The following is a 26,150-nucleotide window of genomic DNA, read 5'->3' as shown; positions in this document are numbered from 1 at the left end:
TTTTGATGTTTTGATCGTTTAGTTTGCCACATTTTCTTGGCAGTTGTCCCCAAGTCAGCTGTTGGAGACGGTCGTAGGAGGCTGCTCCGTGGTTCCGTAGCACAGCGTGACGAAGTTCGTAGTTTTGGCGCTTCGTGTGGCATTACTTGTATATTAGTTGGCCATTCCCTTCGACGCGGTGCAATCAAACTAGGTAGAAGCGGCGTCTACATAGCGCGATATTCAAATAGCATTGCCAGGTTTCTTACGTCAAGCGGCTGTCGTTTTTAGAGATCGCCAGCCAGTTTCACACAAACCTGCTGCCCGATGCAACGTCCTCTCGCCTCGCAAGACGGTGCCGCCACAATCAAATTGTCTGTGTGGTCAGTAGTATCCGCGATAAGCTGATAGAGACGTCGTTGTCGCCGCTGGTGCGCGGGTTTGAAACGGATATCTTGCTTTCTTCGTCAGCTACGGTATAGAAATTGGGATTTCTGGCAGGGAGCCGGAAAAGACGCCGATGGCGACCAAGGTGTTCCGTGCAGTCATCATGGGTCCACCGGGATCGGGCAAAGGCACGATATCCGAATGGATCGTGAGAGACTTCGCGCTCAAGTACCTCTCTTGCGGAGAACTTATGCGCCAGAACGTGCGGAATAAGACGCAGCTGGGTCTGGAGATGGCACCCTACGTGGAGAAGGGTAAGGCGAACTGACATTCGAGGCCCCCTTTGTCATAGTTATAAACTATTTTGGTGTTATCACAAACTACGATCTAACGGACCGTTCCTCTGTTGTGTTCCCTATTGTCGGCTCTCATGCGCTACGCTGACACTTGCAGTTTTTCCAACTGTGCGTACTCTGCCCGTCGACTCTAGGCTGTACAGCTGTTGTGCACTAATCATGCGTTGCACTTGCGTACTGAAGGCTCAAGCGTATGACGTGATTATATTTCCTCTCTGTCTTCAATTTCCAGATAGAGGATATAACATTATTAAGGGCAAAACAGTTTATCGGGAACCGAAAGGCCAACTTTTCCCAATCCATTTGACCACTTCAAGAAAATAATTTTTTGTCCTTGTATTAACTGCATTGTATGAGCTTCTTTTGCACCCTACATGCGTGTTACAGTGCGCAAAAAGCGCGTTGCTCATGTTAGGCATGTTTGTAGCTTCCCACACAGAGGCATACTACATAGGATTTAAAGGCAGGGAAACAATAAAGGCTGTTTTATGTCCAGCTTAACCACATTGCTTGGCGCAATTTGCATGTATGTTAGTCCGAATTCATAAGGCATGTAGCACTTGTCTTGGAAGCATAGGCGTGCGCAGGGTTCTCCATCAGGGGGGGCGAAGGTTCATCGCAGCGCCCCCCTCCCCCCTTGTAAGTCAATGGACGAGACAGATTTTGCGCCCCCCCCCCTCTTAGGTGACTATAGGGGGTCAATGTATGGGGCAGATTTTGCGCCCCCCCTCTGAGGTTATTAGGGGGGGCGGCCGCCCCCCCCCTGCCCCCCCTGTGTGCACGCCTATGCTTGGAAGCAACATTAATTCAATGTTATCTGTCCCGGCATTAAACAAGTCATCATGTAGAACTGCTAAGCTTTAGTTACATGATCTTACTGTCGTAACGTCATTGTAGCAGACTTCTTATACCCGTGCCACACGGGCACAGAAAATGGCATTTGCCTCCTAATGCCTTCAGATTTAATGCCATTCGTGCGGTGCCACACGGACGAACGAAATGGCATTCGCCCAAATGCCATTCGTCACCTAATGCCATCGCCAGAACTCATTCGACTGAGAAATGCATACTCTCGACAGCACAGCTGACGAAGTGCGGTATACCTAAGTTATATAAAACGACATCCTATTCAGCTAAAAATAAAGTTTTCACGTCTTTTATTTACACTAATCACTTACGCAAGCGCTTCAAACGCTGTATTTTGGTTGCGACAGGCGCCATTTTCTTTTTACGTTGTGGATCTGACTAGCGTTGTCTTAGGTTACTACGGTCGGCTGCAACGTCGTAAAAGAAAGCAACGAACTAAAGCTTACCGCAGTGTAATATGCTTATTTCTACGTTTAATTACTCTCGGGGGTATATGAAGCTCGTAAACGCATGTTTATTTTTTTATTACTACTCAACAACTGCTCACTACAGAAGATGCTGCGATCGACATCATCAAGTCAAATGTCATTCAGTTTGGACGTGTAGCAGCTCCGCCGAAAGAAATGTCATTCGGCAACTGAATGCCTTCACTACCGAATGTCATTTTCTGTGCCCGTGTGGCACGGGTATTAGATAGGAAATCTCTTTGGTTTGAGAAAAAATGTCATGAAGGATAGGATGTCACTGACAAAGAAAGAGGGTAACAATGTATTGGTTCTCCTATGGAAAGCCTTGTTTGCAATGTAGCCACATGGGCGAATGATTGAGTAGGCTCAAGTGGATTCATCTTGAAGGAAGGTACACGGACACCAGAGACCTCTTTTGTGTCCATGTCCACATGCCTTACCTATGTTCAATTGAATCCCTACCACCTAGCTCAACTTCACATGTTATCGAATTGATGGCACACATGTTGCTACACCCATTTGTATTGATGTAAATCTTTCTTCCGTTTATGTGTAAGGGGTTTAAGTACCTTGGTTCAAGTACACCTGAATCTCTCGCCCATATTTTAAAGAATTAACTTGGCTCCTGTCAGGGAAGCTCTGACGTACGTACTTCCATGTTTTATATTGACTGCATTGCTTTTTCCTTTTTGGCCAGAATAAAAGATGAGAAAGGGGATTATTACTCACCAAAATTTCATTAACCGTGCGATTGCGCATAGGAGGGTGCGCCCTCGAGCTGGATTAGATAAATAAAAGCACAGAGCTGTGAGGATGCTATGCCTTCCCTTTCCTGTTTGTGAAGCCCGTTCATTTTTGGTGAAAATGTACCAACTACCTATCAGCATAGTCTTTACCATCATGTGGAAAAATAGGCAAGCCGACTACTGTATAACATGTAAAATGGAACAGCATGGTGGTACACTGGATACGTGCAAACTGACACTTTCATTTCAATGCAGAGGGTTAATTGAAAAGAAGGAAACAACAGATCAGTACAAGCAAGGACACAATACTCATTATGGTAATGAAAGAAAACATTTCAGGTGTCACCGAGGCAATCAAACTCGGGATGCAGAGAAACGTGCGACAGTTAACTGCCTCTTTGAGTTTGATTCTTGCTAGTATCGCTGACTTAAGCAGTCTTTTTTTTTAAAGAGCTTTTTTCTGTGCCGTAAAAATGAGATGCTTTCCATCTAGTCTTTTTTTCCGGATTGTAAAATTTTAGACTTTATTCCATAAATGTATAGCATATCCATAAACTCGTAACCTTTTGTATATAACAGCGTTATTCGAACCAGAGACAACAGTAAAAGCTTTTAGCGACACCTTGTGGCACTTAGTTTAAACTGCAATGCATCCTGAAGTTTTTTGGGGCCTTATGAATGTTCCCATTAAAAGAAAATCATAAAAGGACAGCATCTTAATAGTTATATCATTACCAAGGCTTTACTCGTCAGCAGGTAAATGGAGCATGGTAAGTAATGGAATTGTGTGCTCTTAGGGGAAATTCTGCATCACAAAATGTTGCTACCAGCGTTGTTGCTGTGGCACTCCTTTGTGGTAAGCTGGTATTTCACAAATGCTGTGATCACTGACACAACACCAATGTGCCGGTAATCACAATTTGAACCCTACCTGATTCGTTTGCAGGGAAGCTGGTACCTGATGAGGTAGTGACGAAGCTTATTCTCCATGAGATCAACAACACCTACAAGAACGATCATTGGCTGCTTGATGGTTTTCCTCGCACTGTGCCGCAGGCAGAAGCTCTTTATCAGGTTGGTATGCCTGCATTTGCAATGTAGTAAGATGCTTCGGCTCCTCGTGACAAGACTGGATTCGAGATACTCGCCTTGTTTCCACTGTTGTTCCTGTGTGAAAGTTACAGCTTTACCAAAATCAAAGCTTGTTCAGTGCCATACCTTACAATGTGCATAATGTGACCTTTACTGTTCATCCAAATCACATGCAAATAACTTTGTCAATAAAATTATCACTACAAATAGCAGTTATAGGTCATACAAGGATCATATGTTAATACTGTACGGTATATGCTGTGAACAACTTTTATACTGTTTGTGCCCTACGTACACTACAGATAATGCAGTGCAAGAGCATGGCAATGCATCCTTAAGTTTTCCTACATTCCAATAGATATCAAGTGAACACATTTCTTGGGATAGGCATGTTGTTCACACTGACAGTAATTTTGCATAAAGTTGCGCTTACCGCATTTGCTTGATTATAATACACATCCGAGTTTTGCAGCCTGGAACGAAAACGGCAGTGGTCTAAATTGTAACACATATACCGATTCTCACGCTTCAACAATTTATAATTGCAATGTTCTTGGTTGTTCACTTGCCAGTCTTTTATGGTAGGAAGGAGAGAGTAATGGTCAGTAGTTCTAACTCAATTAAAAAAGCTGGTCGTTCTTGTTGATCTTCAACTATAGTGTTGTTGATTAACTATAGCATAGCTCACCATTATCCACAGCATTGAGAATATATTATAGCCTGACGAACCTACAGGCACAAACCTTACGCAGCCCATACAGGTGCAGCAAATTGCAATTTTATCGGACTTCAGAATTTTTATTGCGAATGGTAATATAGCAGACTGTTGCCGTAGCAGATATAGTTTCATGCTGGAATCTAAGGCACATGTTATTTTTTTTTCAGTAAATGTTTCAGACAAATATGTCTGTTAGAATTGGCTAAATGGAATAAAATCAGTTATGTTATGTGGATGGCTAGAGACTGAATATTTTCTCCCAGGACACCCTTCTGCCTTTTTTATTGTTAGCTTAAAATTTCTTTTACGCATTCAAGGTGTGAACTGAAGACTTAGAAGCATGATAGAACACAGTCATCTTTTTTGCACCGTGTTAGAATAGCATGGAAATGGCGGCATGAGCGCCAAAGTTTCAGAGTTGTATTTTAATGAATAAGATGTTGCTTAAAAATTAATAGAGAGTAGTATTCATGAGTGAGAGATTCAAAATAATTAATTGTTGGGCTAGTTGGTTGAACATATCTGGGTTGGGAGAGCGAAGGCTTGGAACGAAAGACAAGACCACACAGAAGAACAGACGCTGAGCGCTGGAAGATTCGTTTGAAGCGAAACTCGGTGTAGCGTTTACTGGTGTAAACGTTTGTTTGAAACGCGGGCACGGGAGGTGAGCGGGCGTTCGAGCCAGCAGCTGCGGCGCTCCGGCGGGTGAGGGAGAGAGTGACGTACGCGCGCACCTGCGAGGGAAGCGTGCGAGGGGTGCGTGACGTCAACGCTCAGCTGCGGCGTGACCTACTTGGCACCGCTCCAACACCTGCGCCGAGGGAAGCGCGTTGCCTCGTGTTTGTGCGGACGGATGGACAGCGTTACACAGGCTAGTCAAAGAGCTGCTATGCATCTAATAAAACAGTATTACCGTATTTACTCGATTCTACCGCGCCCTCGATTGTAACGCGCACCCGTTTTCCGCGACCAAAAAAAAAAAAAATTATGACATCGATTGTAACGCGCACCCATGTTTCCGGAGAGAAAAAAACAAAAAAGTCCGCAGGAGTCAACCTTCGCACATTCCGTAGAATAAGTATTTGGGTTTTAAAGAACTAAAGTTTAAAAAAATAAAACATAGTCAAACAGCGGGCCTTGCCGCTAAAGCTGTCACCACTACGGCGGCGATACGAGTCGCGTAATGGATCAGTCCTCGTCGCTGTCGGACCACTCCTTGTCGCTGTAAACGCTCTTCGATTTCGGGAAACCGGCCCTGCTTTGGTCCACTGAAACCTTTTCGTGAAGCTTTGTCGTAAAAAATATTCTGCTTCTGTTTGCGACAGTCTCGCACGCACGTTTCGGGAACTCCGAACGACCGCGATGCGGCCCCATTTCCGTCCGTCTCTGCACATGTAATAACTTTTCTTTTAAATGCGGCATCGTGGTGCACTCGTCGAGTATTTGGAGTCGGCACTTCCATGCCGTCAATGTGAATGCAGAACGGGATGGCAAACTCCTCAGCGCACGTACGAACTGAAACAATGGCAGAAATAGCAGAGGCGCGCCGCGCGTAGGAGGCGGCCATTTTGAAATGCCGATGGCAATATGATAACCGAGTTTTTTTTTCGGTACTCGATTCTAACGCGCATGCGATTTTTGGACTCGTTTTACCAAAAAAAAGGTGCGCGTTAGATTCGAGTAAATACGGTACATGTCTGTATTGCCCTCGGCCCCTTTTCTCACCACTATCCTCTGTAGACTGTGGTTTTGGTACAAAAGCCTCCGAATTTAATTTGAATTAAATTGTTTGCCATAGAGGGCATTGTAAACTTCTGTAGACAATGCATTTTTGTGCTCTGACTGGTTTAGGGCCTTTTGGTGATGACTAAGTTGACTAGTTCGAGTTAATAAATAGTTGGTAGCATAATGAAAAGGTATTGCGAGTCTGGACAGCAGTGGACTGCAATGAACAGTGTTTTGTTTAGCCACTCTGCTCATCTTACGAGATTAGATTAGCACCGCACGGGGATATTCTGTTTGCGCAGTTCGCTTATGTGTACTTCTGTGATGACATGTCACTTACTATCATGTGTTTGTCGTGCATGCTTGTATGTATACTATACCATGCTGATGAAATTACCGCAGCTGCCTCGCAACGTTTGTATCATGTCATTTGTGTGATTGCGTACAGGACACGGCGCTGTCTTGCGTGCTCAATCTGGCCGTACCTGAGGAAGAAATCACGAAGCGAATCGAGGGCCGCTGGATACACGCTGCCAGCGGTCGGACATACCACACGGAATTCAACCCTCCCAAGGTGCCCTTCAAGGACGACGTCACCGGGGAGCCACTCGAGCAGCGGGCCGACGACAAACCTGCTACGGTGAGATGGCAAACATTCACTTCTGCAAACGGGAGGAAACCGCAACCTCCAGCGATGAACTAACAACTCGAAGCAAACATGAAATTTTGTTAGAGAGGCCTTATTATCTCATCCCAATGCAAAGGCATTTTTCGGAACATTTTTATTGGAAAAAAGGAAAGGCACGATTAATATTGGTACAAATCTTTGTTGTGAGCTTTCACCTTAGAACGTATTGACCCAGGAGTCGTCATTTTCAGTTGAAGACGTCAGTCTGATCCAGGAATTGTCATTTTCAGTTGAAGACTTCTTGTCGTCAACATGTTCACTATCTCTTTGTGGTATCAATGACGTTGCAACCAATAGGGTTAGGACTAGAGTTGTTTACTCTAATCATAACTACAGTTATGAGTAGAGTCGGTTTTGACTAGGGGTGTGCGAATATTCGAAATTTCGAATATTCGCACATCGAAATTTCGAATATTTTTCGAATAGTGTTTGCTATTCGATTCGATTCGCACTCGAATTTTACTATTCGAACTATTCGAACTTCCCAAAGACAAATACAGTCAACGTCAGATTGAAAGTGACCCCTTCAGATTTTCAATATGCTTCACCTCACTGCACTCTCGTATTGCGGCAAAGCTGCCTTTCAAGCTCCGTTACGGTCGAACTTAGCCAAGACACAGTCAACGTCCAATTAAAAGTGGTCCCTATATTTTAAATACGCTTCACCTCATCACACCCCCGTATTGCGGCAAAGCTGCCTTTCAAGCTCCGCTACGGTTTCAAATGTATTAACTCAAACGCTGGTTCCAACATGGTGATGAAAGATGCGGCAGAGGTGGGGGCTCAATTAATGCTGTTTTGGACCTGAAATTTGGGCAGGAAGTCCGAAAAATCGGATACCGAAGCTTTTTAGCATCTAAAATTTCAGATGTTCTTATGTGTCGACGTCTACGAGGCAGATTTGGAACTCCGGACTTGAAGGGAGCACACCCTTGTCCGCCATATCAGTTGGGTTTCCACAGTAGAAAGAGGAAAAGAGGCTGAGGAAATGGCATCTTTGCCTATCACATGTTAGGTGTTGTCGGCAACACTTTGATTGCACCAAATCATGTACATAAATACAATTCAGCCTCTACATTGCCTCATTCTTGATAAGACAGCATGAAACACCACCCCGCCAGTGCTTCATCAACCTAGCGAAAAGAAACATTCATGTTGCTATCTCATAGGAATATGCTTAGGAATCCTCTCCAACTATTTTTTCTGCAATTTCGCTTCGAAGTATTCGAGAAACATTCTAGAAATATTCGAGAAATATTCGAAAAATATTCGATTCGATTCGCACTCACACTTCAATATTCGAATTCGCTTCGCACCCAAAATTTTGCTATTCGCACAGCTCTAGTTTTGACAGAATCAGAAGTGCTCGTGCTGACAATTCACATTGGAATATCCAATTAGTATGTGCGTGTAGGGACCCTTCGTTGGGGTTTAATTAACCGAAAGATTGAAATTCAATGACGTTTTACTGTATGACAGCGCTGCACATTGCACAAACCTAGCGGCATTGTCTGAATGATCCATTGCTTTGGCAAATTCAGATAACAACAATTAGTATAGGCTGCCTGGACACATGCAATTCTTATTGAACAGCTGCAACTTATTGAGCAGATTGTCAGTTACTCCACTGCATTCATTTAGAAATATCCCTGTAGAAATGTTCACCAACTTCAGGTATTGAATTCTCATATTGAATGCGAATCTAGTTGTACAAATATTTCAAATACTTTGCACCCTTAGAAATGAGCCATTACAGAAAAGAAGATAGTATGTGCGCATCTTATCAGAGCTCTGTTGATGCCAAAAAGTTTGGAATTTACGGACCGCATTTCTATCGCAAACACAGTTCTTGAGAAGTGTGCAAGTCGAGAATGTTGTATAGCCTAACTTTCCATTCTGTTTGAAAGCACGAATCCGTAAATTTTGTATTGCTGCAGCTTTAATTTCATTTATTCATGTACAAGGAAAAAATGGTCTCTATTGAGGCAATTTTGGGGCAGTCTGCCTCATTTTCACTCGTACAGTTAGGGTATTTGAGAAAAGTCGTTTGCTAGACATCATACAAGCAAATGTCATTTTTTAAATAATATTGACTGTCATCAGGTCTCCTGCAGTGCATGCTTATTCCTGCTGCACTTACATCTGGTAGCCGCATTAATAACCAGAATGGAGTGAGCTGGCTAAATGTTACATTATGGTGTACGCAGCTCCTGGAAGCCGAAACTAATTTGGAGAAAGAAGTATTAGTACAGGCTGTACTATTACAGTATGCATTGTAGTAGGTTATTACATGCGTAGTAGGTGGGCTTGTGCGAATAGTAATTAGGTTCGAAGCGAATGGTGATTTGGTCGAATAATTTCGAATCGAGTTCGAATAGTATATGTCACATATTAGAAAGAAAATGAGCATATTTGTCATGACTCAACTAACCTGCACAATATTTTTTAAAATTGAAACAAGGCATGTGCAAGTGTCGTTCTTTTTGGTTCAAGGGGAAGTGGAAGCAACTTTGAATAGTAGCAGGATTTCACTTTTGGTCGAATGCAAGTGATAACCTGTAAAATATGTTATGTTTAAAAATTTACTACACTTAGAGCATATAAGCCGGTATAACGAGCTTTTAAACTTAAAAAATGATGAATCGATGTGAGGGTAATTTGTTCATTTAACTTTGAAGTGGGGCTTCGCGGCAGTGCTGATTTTCCCTGGAAAGGTTTATTCACGGTAGAGCACCCCTCCACTGCAGTGAAACCACCTTTACAGGGGGTTGCATGCAGTTTATGTCTATTCGCTCATTTTGAATACTTCAAAATGTCGAATAATTTAAATTCGTTTCGAAGCGAATTTGAATACTCTAATATTCCTGCGAATATCCGAACTGCTCGAATATTCGCACAAGCCTAGTAGTAGGCTATAAATTATATGTAATGTTATACTTAGTTAGGATGCTGTGGCACTGACAGCATGTTTTCCAAGGTTTAAAAGGGTGAGATCTTTAATGTGACAAGTTGAAAATTTTGTGTTGGACTCCTTCAATGCAGCTTTCATTGACCCTAACACCTGGCAAGCAGCCTCAGCATGGTTTGAATTTGAATTTTAAGTGTGAATTTACTGACACTAAACAATTTACAAAAATGTAATAAATGGAAAAACGCATCTGAATCCCCAGCCTAAGGCTAGTTGGGATTCACTAAAATGTAATTATGAAAAAGCGCAGGTCACGTAGCAAAATAATAAATATACAAACACACATATTTTACTGACATTACAGAGCGTAGCAATTGATGATAGGTACTTTAGGGGAAAAAAAAAGGAAAATATGTAAGATAGCGTATAAAAAGAACGTCGCAAACAGCAAAGCAATAAGTGTGCATGCAAAAGTAATTTACTGACATTATAGCACTTTGAAAACTAATTATGGCATGTATCTGCAGAGCATAACAGTAACACGTAAAGACAAAAAGAAAAGAAAGAATATATGTATATATATGTTGGATCAGTCTGTGCACTTTTGTGACACTTGTGTTTCGAATGAGCCTCCGTCAGCTACCGTGCTAAAAATGAATAGCATTCAACACACACACGCGTGGCATGGCAGAATATGCTAACGTTGGTCATGGCCTGCACTGGTCGACAGGTGCGAGCTCGTCTGGCGACCTACCGAGCCCAGACTGAGCCCCTGCTGGCCTACTACGACAAGAAAGGCCTCCTGCACGAATTCCACGGCACAAAGTCCAAGGAGATCTGGCCGCACGTCTACAAGTACCTCAGCAGCCTTCGCAAGCCTGTCCGTGCGCTGAGCATAGATTGAAGGAGTGCGTCGCATGCAGTCACCAACACTGGCAGCACGTCATGCCACGTTATTGGCTGGTTGCTCCTTCAAAGAGGCCTTGGTGTTGAATCAGTTGACAGGCTTACGGCAGGCATGCATTCCTAAGTACCATTCCTCTTTGAAAAGGCTGGGCATTCGCTGTACATTAAAAAGGGCATTAGTGAGCGTCCCGCTAAAGATCAGTGAAAAACATTTTTCAGTCGGACCAGGTAAATCACCTGATTCTGCAGAAGACAAGCACTTTTAAAGGGACCCTTAAACGGTACAAACGCATTGATTTAGTAAAGCAAGTGCTAAGAATCGTTTGCAGACTGATTTAAGGTCTCTGTGTCAACTGTGTAATTTATTACAAGACTTTAAACATGTGACTGCTACAGATTCAGCGGCTCAGCCGAACCAGTTTTCTACTTCCTGCGTCCTTCTTACTTAGCAATTGTAGGAGGCGAAGCAGTGCAAAGAAGGAGGCCATGACTATAATTGCCTGCAGCTGCCTTGAGACACGGTGCGTCACTTAATTCGTGGTGCGAATGATTTGATAATGCTGTAGCCTGAAAGCTGACAAAATTTCAAAAATCGTTTCAGGGTCCCTTAAAGGAAATTGTTTGATAAGCCTAACACATAAGGATCTTTGTTCAGTACCCATAAGTTGTAGATGTTGCTGTCAATGCGTGTTGGGTTAGCCGGTAGAGGCCGTGTAACAAAATTATGTGTGTGCTTCCACTTGATCAGTGCTATTTTTATTTCTCATAGTACTTTAGAGCATTGACAGAATGGCCATTGCTTCAGAAGGAGTGATATTGATGAAAAGTGAGTGTGTTTTTAGAAATAATTGGCTTAGAATGCAGCCTCGGTAACGGTCTGTTTTAGATGTGAAGCATCTTATAGCGGAGTTCAATCCGGTGGTGGTGGTGGTGGTGTGCGGCGTGACCACCCTTACTGCACATGCGCAAACCTTCTCCCCTTCCCTTTCCCCATCTCATTTCCCTTTCTCATTCCCCTCTCCATTCCCATCTCTCCCTCTCCCCTTTCCCCACTCTCCCCTTTCCCCTCTCTCCTCCCCTCCCCCTCTCCCCTTTCCCCCTCACCACTCCACCTCTGAAACGCGGGCTCTACATGCCGAAACACTGCTTCACATCGCCTCATGGTCCCCTTTAGCGGGAGATGGTGTGATTTTTTAGTTTAACTCCTGGTAGCGTAATGATATGTGAAAAAATAAAAAAGAACCTTGAAGGGAGGTTGCTACGATTAAGGATACGCAAAAATTTATGCGTATGCTTTCTTGAAGCCTCTTTCACAGGCTGCTATTCTTGCTCTATGTGCATTTCACCTTTCCCATTCCAGTAAAAGTACAGAAGCACCACAAAGGAAGTTAAAAAGATTACTGCGAGAACGTCACACCTCGTAGTTACCCGACACCCTACACATGGTTACTCGGGAATTTTTCATAGGGTAAGCTTTGTGGTGTAGAGGGAGAATGGAAGAAACAAATAAAAAACGGAATCGGGGACTAGCATAGAACGGGAACGATATGTTGTTCTGCTAGGTTGTGGTCGAGGTTATGTGGTTCGAAAATGTTTCTGCGTGCACACATGCTGTAATATTTTTACAAATTCTACGTTCTGACATGTGGCAGTGAGCAATGAAGGATCTGCCTCAGATTCATATCACTGTAAACATGGTTAGTCTCCTCTGGCTAACATTTTTAAATCATATCACCTGCCTACTTCCCTTTTTATACATTTCTTTTCATTCATAGTCTTAAAGATCTGTGTGTTCTACGTTCAGAAACCCCTCAAAATTACTCCTTTTCTTGCAACGTACCGCTAATGTGGTGAAACTAGTCTGGTGTTCTCGTTTTTTTTTTGTTTTATTTTTTTCTTCCACTGATACCTGTGAGAAAACGTTTGGCAACAGCTGTTAGGTTGGCATAATTGTTGCTGCTTGAAATGAAATGCTGCATACCTTTTTTGTTAGGTAACGTATGTATGGCTTCCATGGTTAGCTGTTCTCTTGTGACCTTTGCACGTTTTAACTACAGCAAATATCAATCCCTGGCCAATTTGGAACTCTGCATTGCATATTTATCAATTAGCTTAAATCCATTGCATTTGTTAATCATTGCCTTTACCTTGGTCTGAATGCAGCAAACTGAATTTTCAAATTGTTGGCTTCCGGTTAGGCGTGAACGAGGCATGCTGTCATTATTGCTGCCGCCATAAGTTATGAATCCTCGACTCTGAGAGGAAACTCGCATGCTGAATTTTTCTACAGGATCTTATACATCGCATTGTATTAATGTGTTCAGGTGTGTTTTTCAATGTGTTATGTAATAGGTTCACAACGAATTGGTGCAGTTGGCTGTGCCTTGCTAGAGGAAAGGAGTGATTAAATGCCTTTGGATGCTGGGCAGAGAGTAATTTTTAGTCAGTGTTTTATAAACTGTTTGACAGCATTATACACCATATACAGCTGTGTCCAAAGGGATGTGCTTCCGCTGTGCTGTTGTATAGTTTTGTATTATGTAAGACCACACAGTTTTACTCTGCAGTTTTGATATCCCATGTTGTTAGGCCAGTTTCATAACTTGTATAGGCTAGTGGTGTGCATTACAATTTGGATGTTTCTACACCACATCGTTACGAGCTTCTGACTTTATGACATATGCTGACAAAGCTGTCGAGTTGAGGCTTTAATGTAATATCGTTTTGAACACTGCCGTTTCTGTTGGCTGAACAATTTTAGTTATTTGGCTGTGAGTTGAAGATGTGGAAAAATTTGTTGAAACTTTGTTTGTGAAATTGGGAACATCGAAACAGTGATGACCACGTGGAACTTATTTCAGTCGTATCATCAGTACTGCAGTGGCCCATCTGTTCTATGTTGCAGATTGGCCGTGCCACCATTGTGGTTGGATCGTATTACGCATGAATGTATAGTGGCAGTCAGATAAAACTTTGGACGTTACTGCTTATAAACCTTGAAACGGCGATGCTAAAGGGATTAAGTAAGAATTTTGTACATTGCAACGCTTTTTTTACTGCATTTAGAAGTTTCATTGGATATAATATAGTTTTTGCATTCATATCTTCTTTTTATACATGAATATTGTCTTTCTTTTTACAAATGAAAGTTGGAAACTAAGCAATTTATGCGAGTCCAAACATCAGCTCCTGTGTGGATTGTGGTCAAGTGGCTGCTACCATATTTGCAGGAGTAAAACACTAAAGAGGAATAGGATGCTTTGGAAAATGCAGAATACAAAAATGGTGCAATTTGTAGAACATGCATGAAAGCTTTCGGGCTCCAAATTTCGCATCTTATTTATGACAGTGTGATGCATGATCTGTTACTCCGTGATGGATTCAATACACTTCAGTTTCTTTATAGCTCATTTTTTTTTTTATAGAAAACTTGCAGCACCTGCTTGAGAAAGTGCTGATATGAAACTTATTTTTGCACCATTGATGAAGTTCCTTGACATGGTCCTATTTCCAATTATCTGCACATATTTTGTATTTTCCTAGGCTCTGTGATAGAACATGTATACTACTAGACTTTGAACTCTGTACAAAAAGAAAGGGCTGCCTTTAGGAATTCAGTACGATGGGCCTGCTGTGTATGTGAGGGGCTTGCATGTAAGTGGTTGGATATTCTAGTATGTGCTGAAAGTAGTGAATAAAATTGAAATGAGTACAGAAAGTCTACACGGAAACATTTTTTTTCATTGTAGCAATAGCAGTTTTCCCACGTTCGTTCTATTCAATACCGCATGTGTTGCTAGCTCGGCATTTTGAAGCTACTTCTCAGACTTAATGTGCAGGCATCCGGCTAACAGGAAATGTATTATCGTATAGGAAATTTGCCGAGGAGCTTCCCAGAAGCAGTTGTCGCTCCGAAGAGTGCCGATCCCCTTGTTGGATTGATAGGTTCGCCTATTGCATGGGCATACGCAGATAAGTTTTCGTGCCTTCTTTCTTTTCTGCTGTTGTGCGTTACTTCAGTTGTTAGTCGGCGTTTGTGGTGTCCTGACTTCTTTCTTGTGTCCGTGTTTGCACGCTCTGTCTTTTTAAAAAAGAATGAATACTTACCAACTAGCTCAGCTCACTGTTATTTTAAGCCCCTTGTTGGAATGTTGGCTCTGGGCTGAGGCTTCCATTGTTTCACTGTTGTTCTTAACCTCCTAGTTAAAGCTTTGCCTTGTTTGATTAGAGGTGCTTGAAAAGCTGAAGCGCTTATCAAAACAATCTCCACTGGGTTGATAAAATTAATCAGTCACATTGCACTCTGATATGTAGAGCACTCAGAAGGAAGACCAGGAGGGTCGCTGCTGCATGGCACTACTTTATTTGTTGTTTGCTTAAATAACTCTGAAAATGGCCACTACTGCTGGAAGAAAGTTGTGAATTTCATCCCTCGAGTTGTGGAGTGGGTTTACCTTGGTCTTCTGCTTGTCATTACAGATTGGCTCTTCGTGATAGGCTCTCTCAGTCTGACTGACACCTCACTATGTCATTATTTCTCATTTTAGCTTGTACATTTTGGGAAACATTGCACAATCCTTATGCCTTGGATGGAGGAGTTTGTGGTTGTGAGATAATGTAGCTTAGTGTCGCACAACTTCATACTTTCTTGAAGAGAGCATGATGTATGATTCTGTCGCCATCGTAGACTTTACTTTGGCAGTGGGAGTTATTAAATTATGTCAGCAAGCGAAGAAGCCTGGAATAATGAGAAGGGCTGTAATAAGTATTTGCTTTGTTATAAGCGTACCTTTGCAGATTGTGGTCTAGCGAGGTTAAAATTGTGATCTGCAACGATAAAATAAATTTGAATTGCTTTACTTAGTCCTCATTCATCTCAGAAAACAAAATGCCTGGAAAGCAATATTAAAGCTGCCGTGTATCCACTGGAGATCTCAGTGGCATTGCAGCACCTTGAGATGCTTTTCTGGTAGCCCTGTTTTTAAAGAATTTGTGGAGTGCAATGTTGGGGATGAGAGAAATATGTTCCTGCTTAACGAAACACAGTTGGCTGAGCGCACCATTTATCTTCTTGATTTTTATCTAACACGCATTTTTTATAATACTAGAAGTTATCTTTAGTACCCAACCTGTCGGCGCGTTGGGAGCACTGAGATGGGTTTCGTGGTTTTGGAATGTTCATGTCACACCCTACTTTTGTGTGGCTTTTGTATGTCTTGGACATTGTGTGCTAGTTTGCCCCATGTTGCTTATGACTGTGTTACTGCACATCGAAATATATATTAATATGGTGCTCACCCAAAGCACAGTTGTCACTACATTGCTGAAACGAATGCCTATACAGCCAAAACTGAAGACATCAGCCCACTGTCTCTTTTGCTTAGAGCTATGTTTATCCTCTAACGTTACTGTAATTGTTAGTGGTTGTTCAGAATGTGATGGAATGAAGTTCATCTTAAATAGTGAACAGTATTTAACCTCAAAGTTGAATGTAATTTTATACAAGAAGCAGCCTACTGACTTTCTTCTTTACATTCATTGATCTGTCACCCAATAAATGTGTGTAGCCAAACTACCCAAGTCCACTGGTGTGTTGTTCTGACTGATTGGCGCAGTTCTGAACGCAGTACAGTAATAGTACTAACCACCGTTACCGCAGTATGTCACTCGACTGCTACCGTGTTCACTTTGTCATTCTTTTCATGTTGTTGCCCCTTTCAAAGTGTATGGATAAGTTATCAAAAGGTTAGCACGGCCCTGTAATGTATTAATTCACAAAATTGGTGAAATTTGTTCTTTCCTATCCTTCATTCTTTAGAAGCGTTGCCTGCTGTGCTTCTAAAAGTAAAGTTTCGGTGTCAGTAAATAATGACACTTGACATTCGTAAGTCCAAATATGTTCTTAAAAGGCGAGAGGTCCAGAGCTCTTATTTCATAATAATGAAGTATATAGGTACTAGTGAGCGCATGTTTATTGCACTTGGTGCTCGGTTAAAAAATAAGTTATATATGTATATATATATCAAATACAGTACGTAAAAGCAAACTTGCTTTCATGTAAGAGTATCTTCTGGGCTGGGAGCTCTAAGGAGTGCATGCTTAAATGTTTCCTAGCGGATTGCCTAATCTTAATGCCCCATGCAATCCTCTACTGCTTTTGAATAAATTGTGCTTTCTTTTGTGTGCACTCCACTGATCAAAATGGGTGACACCAATGACTGTTAGCTTTGTACGGTGCGTGTGCAACATCGATTATTTGTCTTAACCTTAACGTGGATGTTGTCTAATCCCATTGCAAACTTTGTCCATAATGCTTAATATTTTATAAATGTTCAGATAAAGTTATGGTGTATATAACTTTTGCAACATGCAATTTGGTGAACAGTTGAATGCTTTGAACTGAGAGAAATCGCTCAAGCACATTTGCTCAGTTGCGTTGTGCTGAAATTTTTTTTAAACGAAAACCTCCATCACGAACTTTGAACCCATCCTCCATGAAACTTATTGAAAGCCTGGTACTGCCTACCATGTCTGTGTGTTCAGTGCCTGATGTCACATGTACAGCACACTTTTTTTCACAAAAGGTTGACTGTATAGCATATCTGAGGCATTGTCCCTTGAACTGTGTGCTTATGCTTAGGCAAGTGCTTTGTACTGTTACAATGATTTTCATGGGAACTGACAACGATGTACCGGCTCCACTGCTTTGCCCTTTGGACTGTTTTGTTATTTATCAGGCAGTGATAAAGCCGAGAAGCATACAAAATGTATTCTCTGATTATTATTGTTAATATACTTGCAGAAACACTCAAACACTATCAATACCCAGATGCACCAAAATTTTTGCATGCCTATTGACATTAAGAATTTTATATTAAAATGCCATAAGAAATTTTTAGGGCTCGTTAGCACTTGTGTGTTGACATGAATAATTTTAATATTTTCATTGGCGCACAATATGTTACGGGAAAACTTAATTTCAAAGAATTTGAATACAACCACTCACTGAATTCTTCAATGCCCAATTTTTCATACTCATAAATTACATTGACACCAACTGTGACACTGACTTGTTAACCTGATGTATGAAGGCAATCAAAATTTCTGCCACTGTTACGTGCATGTGTTGTGAGTGCAGTTATGAAGATATGTGGCACCAGTCATTTTTGCGGAGACTACAAGGCAAAGTGTGTGCTGATAATGTCTCTGTAAAACAAAGCCTGTGACTCTTTAACAGCGAAAGTTCTGAATCATCAGCTTTTAGTATATTTCACCAAATTAAAAATGTCTTGGTTGGGACTGTAGTTTTCCTTTTTTTTCAGTTTCTTACGTGGGTAGGTCTGTTTTTACCGTGTTTTCATGCTAGTATGACTGTCATGCCTTGTTTTGCTTAACATGGCTAGCCATATCAATGCTGTTCATCTTGGTTAAGTCGTTTCAGGGCATTGGTTCAATCAAATCTTGCTCAAGATGAACTATGTTTAGCAGCTTTCGCTTCACATGCTGGTAATTGCTGGATGTAGTTTCTTAGGAAAGTCTAGTATACAATCATGTCACAGCATTCATCTCGCAGTTGCATATTTTTTCAGTGCCTGTCGTCTTGCAGGTGTAGCCTGTTACCAGCACAATCATGAGCCTCCTGTTACGAGTCCGTTTTCTTCCCCCTTCTTCGTCATGTCTGTGATGTTCCAAGGTGGTTTATAAATTACTAGTAAGGGGCTCTGCTGCGATTTTATTCACATGAAACTACATTAAACTGCATCTGGTTTCATGTGTGAGAGAACAGGACGTGCTTACGAATACGTTGGTGAAAAAAAAGGAAAAAATTATGTGCAGCATGCTGACATGTAAACAATGGACTTTTTGAAGGAGCTTGATATCTCATGTCAAGTTTTCCTCCTTTTGAGACTAAGGTCCTGTTCAAGTGATCCATGCAATGAGAATAAGAAAGTAAGCTTCAGTGATGCAGATGCGACCAGATGAAACAAGCTGGAAGCTTTGAACATACACGTGGAAAGACAATGGTACAGTGCATTTTTCGGCCTCATGGAACTTGTTTAACTGCGTCATCATATGCCTTTAAATTATTGATGCCATTAAACACTAATGTGAGCAAAGGAACTTGGGTGACAAAACTGTTCGGGGACTCCTCTGATGCATGAGATTAAAAGCTGCTGTGAAATACCTGTGAGATCATACCGTGATAAATGGCATGCTTGTTATCTATAGATGAGGCAGCTCCATCTACGTCCTTAAGTGTTTGCTAGGTTGTGGTGTTGAGGGCCACACTCATAGAAGCTGTCTTAAGTGTGTGTTATTTCAGGCTGTTTAGGTACAGTAGAATCTTGCTAATCGAAACTTCGCTAAATGAAACCAAATTAGAGGCAGATGTTTTGTTTAAGCAGCAATGCCATTTTAAGCAATGTTTATTTACCGAGATTCTGCTCTATTCTTCATTTTGAAATTATGAGTGTTAAATGTTATAACACTTGTCACTTGTAGTTATGTTCGCTATATTTTTTTGCCTAAGTTGGATGCTTTCCAAACTTTATTGACCTGTTTAGATCGCAGGTGGGTGTAAAACATTTTTTTCCATGCAGAGCTAAGCCTGAATGCTTTGTTCTGCTGAGAATGCATGTCTCAGTACCTCTGACCTGCCATAGCTAGGCATCCCATATGAGCACTGATGTGTTAAGTGTTGTGCTGTACTATATTTTTGTACTGAGGCACTACATTTATGGGAAATGATCTTGTATTCAAGTATTATTTAAAGTCTATTTTTGTTTTACTTTTTTATATATTTTTTTACTGGCATGCTAATGTGCTTTATACTTCATTAAACTGTTTTGGTTTGAATAAAGGCAAAGACCTTGTCGCTGGCCCTGCTTTTTTACTGATGTTTTGACAAGAGATTCAGTATTTGTTGAAGTCATTGCTATTATCATTGCAGGGCCAGTGCTTTGTAGCAATGCCTTTTGTGATGCTAATACCTTTTCATGCTTTTTGGGCTGGGCCATAGGTCAGATAGATGGCCCGCCCACGTTATCAGTGGAATTGGCTAGCCGTCAGTGTTGAATAAAACCGGCATAGAATTAAGCATAACGCATTGCTACAAAAACTGGCCCTGTTATGGCTATATTTGATTAATGTTTAGGAATCTGGCTTTCCAGAAATCTGTCTGTTATGTTTTGGTGAATAAATTGCAAACAATGCTAGCTGCAGTGGCTGGTATATTCAAGTGTGCTTATTCCCTGATATGTAATTGCACCGTAAGTTGGTATGTCTCCGCTTACTTCACAATAGGCCAAACAGATATCAACATGTTGACACTAAAGAGCCCACATCGCAGAAAATGTGTTGTCGTTGGCAGCATTGTCCGCGAGCAAAAAATCCTGACGAATGCAAAGAATAAAAATCAGCGGTTCGTGCATCAATCGAATCCAGGCATGCTGCATAGCAGTCATGTCTTCTACCACAGAACCTTGCAAATGCTTGAAACTGCTTTGGAAAAAGACCTCAAACAGGCGTCATGTCAAACGAGGAGTCACATTAACAGATGTAATATTACATGGCAGAAGTGTAGGATTGCACTAGGTGTCACACTACATGTATTATTGTGTAATGTATGAGTGGTTTAATGCTGCCCACCCATCACAGATGACTGAGCAGTAATTCGTCATCCTCATCATTAGCTGCCGCATCAACAAAGTGCGTGTAGTGCCCTACAGATGGGCAGTGGCTACTTTGCTACTTCGCAGAATGGTCAATAATGGCGCAGTGGGTACTTCGCAGCTCTACATTGCAGAAGGCACCCTAGGAGATTTTGCAACTGCGATTGTAATGAGCAGGGACATTCTTTTCCTTGTGGCATGGCTATCCACGAAAAACTTGGGAGAAGTGAAACACGTCAAGCGAATGAGAAGGCGATGTGAACGTGACCTGAAATGCTTCGCAAAGCGTCTGCTCATTCTTTATTACAAATTGGCAAATTGGTCAAGTTCTTTTCTTTGAATGCTGATTGTTGTGGAGTACAAGCTGGAGCATACCCACAATGGGAAACTAGTGTCTGAGGGTGTTGTGGTTGCAGTTTTCGACAACGGTGCCTTCATTGTAATGGCAGTGTACCGCATAAAAAGCTGATGCAAATGAGAAGATTGCAAGCATTAGACTGGAGTCATTTTCCTCGGTGGCTTTGATAACGCGAGTGTTGCTTTATAACATTAAAATTTATCACTCACCATGTCACAAGAAAAGCTTGATGCTAAGGCTAATTGCGGAGAAGTTTTACTTTGCCTGTGTAGTGTATGCTATTCAAGCTGTGTTGGCAAAACTGTAGGTTTGATAACTGCCAAACTTTCTTATTAGAAGCCTCTGAAGCAGACTACACGTACATGTGATGGTTATCAGATATGGTTTAAGGGGTGTCACTGGTCATTAAAAAAATAATATTTATCACATACAAATGAAATTTTCTGGCAATGCATATTTTAGCCTGCTAGAAGCAGATATGCAATTCATTTTTTTTTAATCTGAAGTAGTTCTTGAGATATTTAATATATTATGAAAAATCACCTTGACCAGCTTTTCTGCAATTATTGAATATCCTAGAAAAATTTATATGGGCATGTACTAGAACAACCAGAGATCACGACTAGAGTACCATTGCAACTTCTGCTCTATTCTTATGAAAGTTATTGCCACGTCTGATATGGTGGTTGGGAACGCCAGAATTTTTATCAGTTGTATTGCAAAAAAAACCTTTCACATGAAAGATACTATAATTTATTAGTATTATTGCGTGTAGGAACACTGAAAGCTTCCAAGTGCCACAAGAATAAACAAAATTTGACTACTATATCAAAAGATAACGTGGGCAACAGTACAGCACACGGAGAAAAGTCCCTCTTTGTGGAGGGCTCTTTGTGGAGAAATTGAAATCCGATGGTTTCCTGCACATACGGGACAAGTGGACGAGGCTCGGGTCAACCTCAACGAGGTAACGAATGACCTGGCACGAGGACTCGCTTGCCGTGCTGGTCAGAACCGAACCGACGCCCACTGCCATTCCGCGAATCATAAAGATAATTTACTAACCTACAACGAGATCACTAAATTGGGGCGTAGGCAATTCCCACTGCCGCACGTAAAGTTGAACAGGGCTCCAGGCAGTCACGCTACGTTTACTGCAAACTGGGACGTACCCCACTCCGTATTTTGTAAAAAAAATTCACCCCGAAAGCGAAATTAGAAAAGAATGTGACGCATGCGATGGCATCATTGAAATCAGACACATGCTGGCGGGCTGTCCCGCGAATCTCGCCAACCCCGAAGAAAAATGGCTTCACTGCAGAAGATAATCTCCAGCTGTTCATATCAGGATCAACTACGGGCTGCCCAGAGGGTTCACGATGGCGCCCTAAGGCTCGGCTTAACGGTGCCGACGTGGGCGAGGCCCGCCTCGGTCTGAAGAGACCGGGCTTCAGGACTCTCAATAAAGTTTTGTGAATGAATGAACGAATGTGGAGGGCGTTTGCGAGCGAAAACGGTAACGAAGCTGACTTCAGAGCGCACTAACAAAATACTCGACAGAACACATTATTATTGCAGCAACAAATTCTCTTGCACGTCTAGACGCCGCAAAAACAAAAAGTTTCAGAAAGTCGATTTTTTGGTGATTCCTTGCAGCAAGTTGCGAGTGCCGCCTAACAGGGCTGGGCAATGATACTTTGAAATTGTATCGCGATACGATACAAGAAACCCAGGCAAGAAGTATTGGAGATACAGATACAAGATACTGCCGCAATAATTGTATCCGATACGATACTTGGCAATTGTATCTTGAGATACTTCGATACATTCTCAAATTTGTTATTATAGATCGATATAATGTAGCAGCAAGGGCCACATGAAAACGTCTGCTTGAAAATTTCTTAACTGTGACCTTTCTTGTTTCACTGGAATGAAATGTCTTTAGTAGCTCAAAAGTTTTGCCCTTCTTGCTCAAAGTACATTAGTTTCCTTCCAAAACAACTTATTGGGGCTTGTTTTAGTTTCTTCACAGGACAACTCTTTATACACTTCACTGACAGCGGTTCTTGCTTGTCATTTTTGCAATTGATGGGAGTCGCTGCTCAGCTTGCCGACCAGCTAGTGGGTTGCTATATAATCACAATAACGTCAATAAGAAGCCTTCGCACGACGGCGCAAATACCGGTCTGGACTTTTACTTTGTCCGTAAAAGACAGTTTACACAATAACGCATATCCGGACAGGTGTACAGCAGCAACAACGCTGGTAGCGACTTTTTTGGGGGGAAGGGGGGGGGGACCATTCGCTAGCGGCCCGGCCGGCACACATGACCGTCTCCATCCCATTTGTTTTTATTTTCTAAATAAGTATGTTCGTGAGCTACACAGACATGACTGGTGTCAGGCATTTCTTTTGTGAGGGGCATGTGTCACCATGTGCTGAACATAACCATGTAACAAAAACTCTATATTTCAATCCGCGTCCAGATTAGACATTTCGGGGGGGGGGGGGGGGTTCAACCCCCCCCCCCCCCGAAAATTTGCGATTTTGCTTGCGTATATATACGCGCACACATACAAACGCACGCACGAACATACATGAAATATGGTTGAACCCCCCACGAAAAAAATTTCTGGCTACGCCCCTGGGGAGGGTGGTTGAAGGGGTTTAAATCCCCCCTCCGAAAATTTTCACTTTTGCACGTGTATATATGCACGAACATACTCAAACGCACGCGCGTACATACATAAAGTAATTAAGGTTGACCCCCCCCCCCCCCCAATTACCGCAAAAAATTTCTGGCTACGCTACTGCTGCTGATACGCTTGGCCATTCTCGGCTCTGTGCCCTAATTATTATGCGCTCGACCTCGTGTTTACGCATGATAGACCCTATCGCTCCGCTCGTTGCTTCGATCGCGGCGTGCCTACACTGCCTACTCGATCGTCGCAGTTAGGCATCGCGCTTTGTATGTTTGCCATTCGCTTCGGCTCGTCCGCACGTTTATGTATTTCTGGGATCTGTGCGATTGCAAAAGTTTGAAAATTCGCGATTCTGCCATTCGTTCATAGATGATCTTTTGGTGTTGTAGCTCGAGGGCTCGCTGTAAAGAACGAATTCCGGCTAATCCCACGCTCTGGGGGCCGTCAGCTTATGGTGCAACCATCCACCCTTAACCATGCCGACGACACCACAGTATACGGCGCATCGCGCAGATACGCGAGTTTTCAAATACTGCAATCGGGGTTTTCGTATACGGTACGGAGACTGAGCACATCCAGGCCGTGGTAAATTGATTGCGACATTGGCTACGTTGAGTCGGCATAGAAGTGCGTATACGCATTTAAAATGATCGTCGACGCAGACTACTATGTATTCAACACTGAGAGAGCTGAACCGAGCAGGCTACGAAGCACTCACGAACCGCGAGAACAAAACTCCCAGCTTTGTAGTTTCAGTCGGTTTCTTTTCATTCCGCGCTGAAGTTTGCATGTGCGATCAGCCCCTTCTCAAGCTAATTGGGCCACGCGGACCAAGAAAATTGGGTTGAAATGTGCGCGACGCTCCCCTACAGTGTCTGTACAGTACCACTTGAATGAAAGATTCAAGCTTTTTGCCAAGCGTTAGTTCAGTAATCTTGTGATATGCATTATTTTGCTGTGAGCCGTAATGTTTTCATACCCCCCTTCTTTGCTAATCTATACTCGCTAATCTATGAGGCTCTCGCGATTTTTGGATTGTAGCGGTTTCTAGCGCCGCAGGCCCGAGGCCTCAACCTCGGTATTTGTCAAGGAGGTTGAGGCCCCGTATGTTCCCCATGGCGCCCGACTTCAAGAGACTCGGAAGCTTCTACCGTTGCATTTTCCCACAGATTGGCGCTTGTGGTCGAGGTCATGCGCGGTGGCTGCTCCTCGGTTTCTGCAGAGTTTATTTGTTAACCTACCAAGGCCTTTGCTTCAGATTAAATCCTTTGACACCGCAGTCCGAATTCAGTCTAAGGCTATAGGTTACCATTGTGCGCACCATAAACTAACAACAAATTCCCAAGCCCGTCTGTTTCACTACGCGGCATTTCAGCTTATATTGTCTGCAGGTAGTTTCCTTTTCAATGGAGAAGATTCTAGTGACGTAACTCCCGTAAAGATAGTGTGTGCAACTATTCGAGAACTTTAGCCTGGCCGTAAACGTGCAGCTTATGAATTACCGGAACACCGGAGAAGTCCCGACGACAGATGGTGACGAGGATCTTTCAGCAAATAGTCAGACCTGTAATAAAGTGTTCTAAAGTTAATGATCGAATGACATTTTGTCTTACGTATTTAAACTGTGCATGTGTAAAGATCTAGCGTTTTGGCGTTGTCATATAGTATTTCTTCATTGAAGCCGCTATTCCTACAATATTTACGCCTGTCGCGACTCCAGTTATCACCATCCCTTCTAACCATACTTGTTTTATGGCGATGACAATGATGTCGACACTCGAAGCGCTTTTTTGGCGTCTTCGTGGCCGTCGTGTTCCGTATAAAGTCCAAATCTATAACATCGCCCTACGCGTCGTATATTCTGTGTGCGAGTGAAAACTTACAAAGGCTGCAGACGGGCGCGGCTAAAGGAGAGATGAAGCGCGACGAACGGCTCCGTCGTGTGAAGGAGCGTGAAGGGGTGCCGGTGGGGGAAGGGCCTGCGTTCCTCGGACACTGACTGCGAACTTTGATCAAAAGGGTGTGGCCGCGAGCGCTATTTCTACAGATATCATTAGACGGCTCGTACCTTTGTACGTGCTGCGCTCTAAGCGCTTACTTCTCGTTGAAGCGACAGCCAGCACGAAAACCACATCGCTCCCTGGAGCGGCCGTATTCCTTTACGCCGTTTTGTAGAGTTATGCCAGATCGCATCATAAAGGAGTTCGCTGCCATAGCCTTACTTCGTGTAACATTAAATTTTGTTGCTATCGAATTCATAACTTCACGCTTGCGGCGAAACTGACTTTTTTCACCTAGGACTTTAAATGTCTCTTGCTTATCTCGAATGACGCTGTCAATACTTTTATCTGCTCTTTTAAATCCGAGCGCGTGAGAATATTGGACGCTTTCCACGGGTGTTGCCGTGTGGATACTTTTGTACTGAATTGCGATGTGCGGAGTCGTTTCCTGAGTTTTGTGGCAGCGGGTACATGCATTATCATGTTGCGAATATTTGCTCGGGTGTATTTTTGTCAGGCGACAAAGATTCACGCGTCAAATAGCAATGCACTGGCCTTTGTGAACTATACCATTTTTTCT

The 26,150-nt window shown here is 42.5% G+C and overlaps 1 protein-coding gene and 1 long non-coding RNA gene across 2 annotated transcripts; both read left to right on the top strand.

The window, feature by feature from the left end:
• The first annotated feature begins 37 nt into the window (after window positions 1-37).
• On the top strand, window positions 38-10,983 carry LOC119383416 (GTP:AMP phosphotransferase AK3, mitochondrial). Its single transcript, XM_049412503.1, has 5 exons — window positions 38-362; window positions 451-680; window positions 3,749-3,876; window positions 6,786-6,977; window positions 10,664-10,983. The coding sequence occupies exons 1-5, from the start codon at window positions 307-309 to the stop codon at window positions 10,835-10,837; spliced, it is 780 nt and encodes a 259-aa protein (XP_049268460.1). The 5' UTR covers window positions 38-306; the 3' UTR covers window positions 10,838-10,983.
• Window positions 10,984-11,921: 938 nt separating this feature from the next.
• On the top strand, window positions 11,922-19,714 carry LOC119383417 (uncharacterized). The gene is made up of 2 exons (XR_007415121.1): window positions 11,922-18,789; window positions 18,858-19,714. It is a non-coding gene; the product is annotated as an uncharacterized LOC119383417 (long non-coding RNA).
• Window positions 19,715-26,150: the final 6,436 nt, after the last annotated feature.

The sequence above is a fragment of the Rhipicephalus sanguineus genome, chromosome 2 (assembly GCF_013339695.2).
Source record: "Rhipicephalus sanguineus isolate Rsan-2018 chromosome 2, BIME_Rsan_1.4, whole genome shotgun sequence".
Classification (NCBI taxonomy): domain Eukaryota; kingdom Metazoa; phylum Arthropoda; class Arachnida; order Ixodida; family Ixodidae; genus Rhipicephalus; species Rhipicephalus sanguineus.
Note: the sequence above shows the minus strand (reverse complement) of the source record. Positions and strands in the feature narration are given on the sequence as shown.

Excerpts from the sequence above, each read along its gene's own strand:
- LOC119383416 (XM_049412503.1), top strand. The coding sequence starts at position 307 with ATGCAACGTCCTCTCGCCTCGCAAGACGGTGCCGCCACAATCAAATTG. Across the intron at positions 3,877-6,785 it reads AGGCAGAAGCTCTTTATCAG|GACACGGCGCTGTCTTGCGT; the intron begins GTTGGTATGCCT and ends GATTGCGTACAG. Across the intron at positions 6,978-10,663 it reads CCGACGACAAACCTGCTACG|GTGCGAGCTCGTCTGGCGAC; the intron begins GTGAGATGGCAA and ends ACTGGTCGACAG.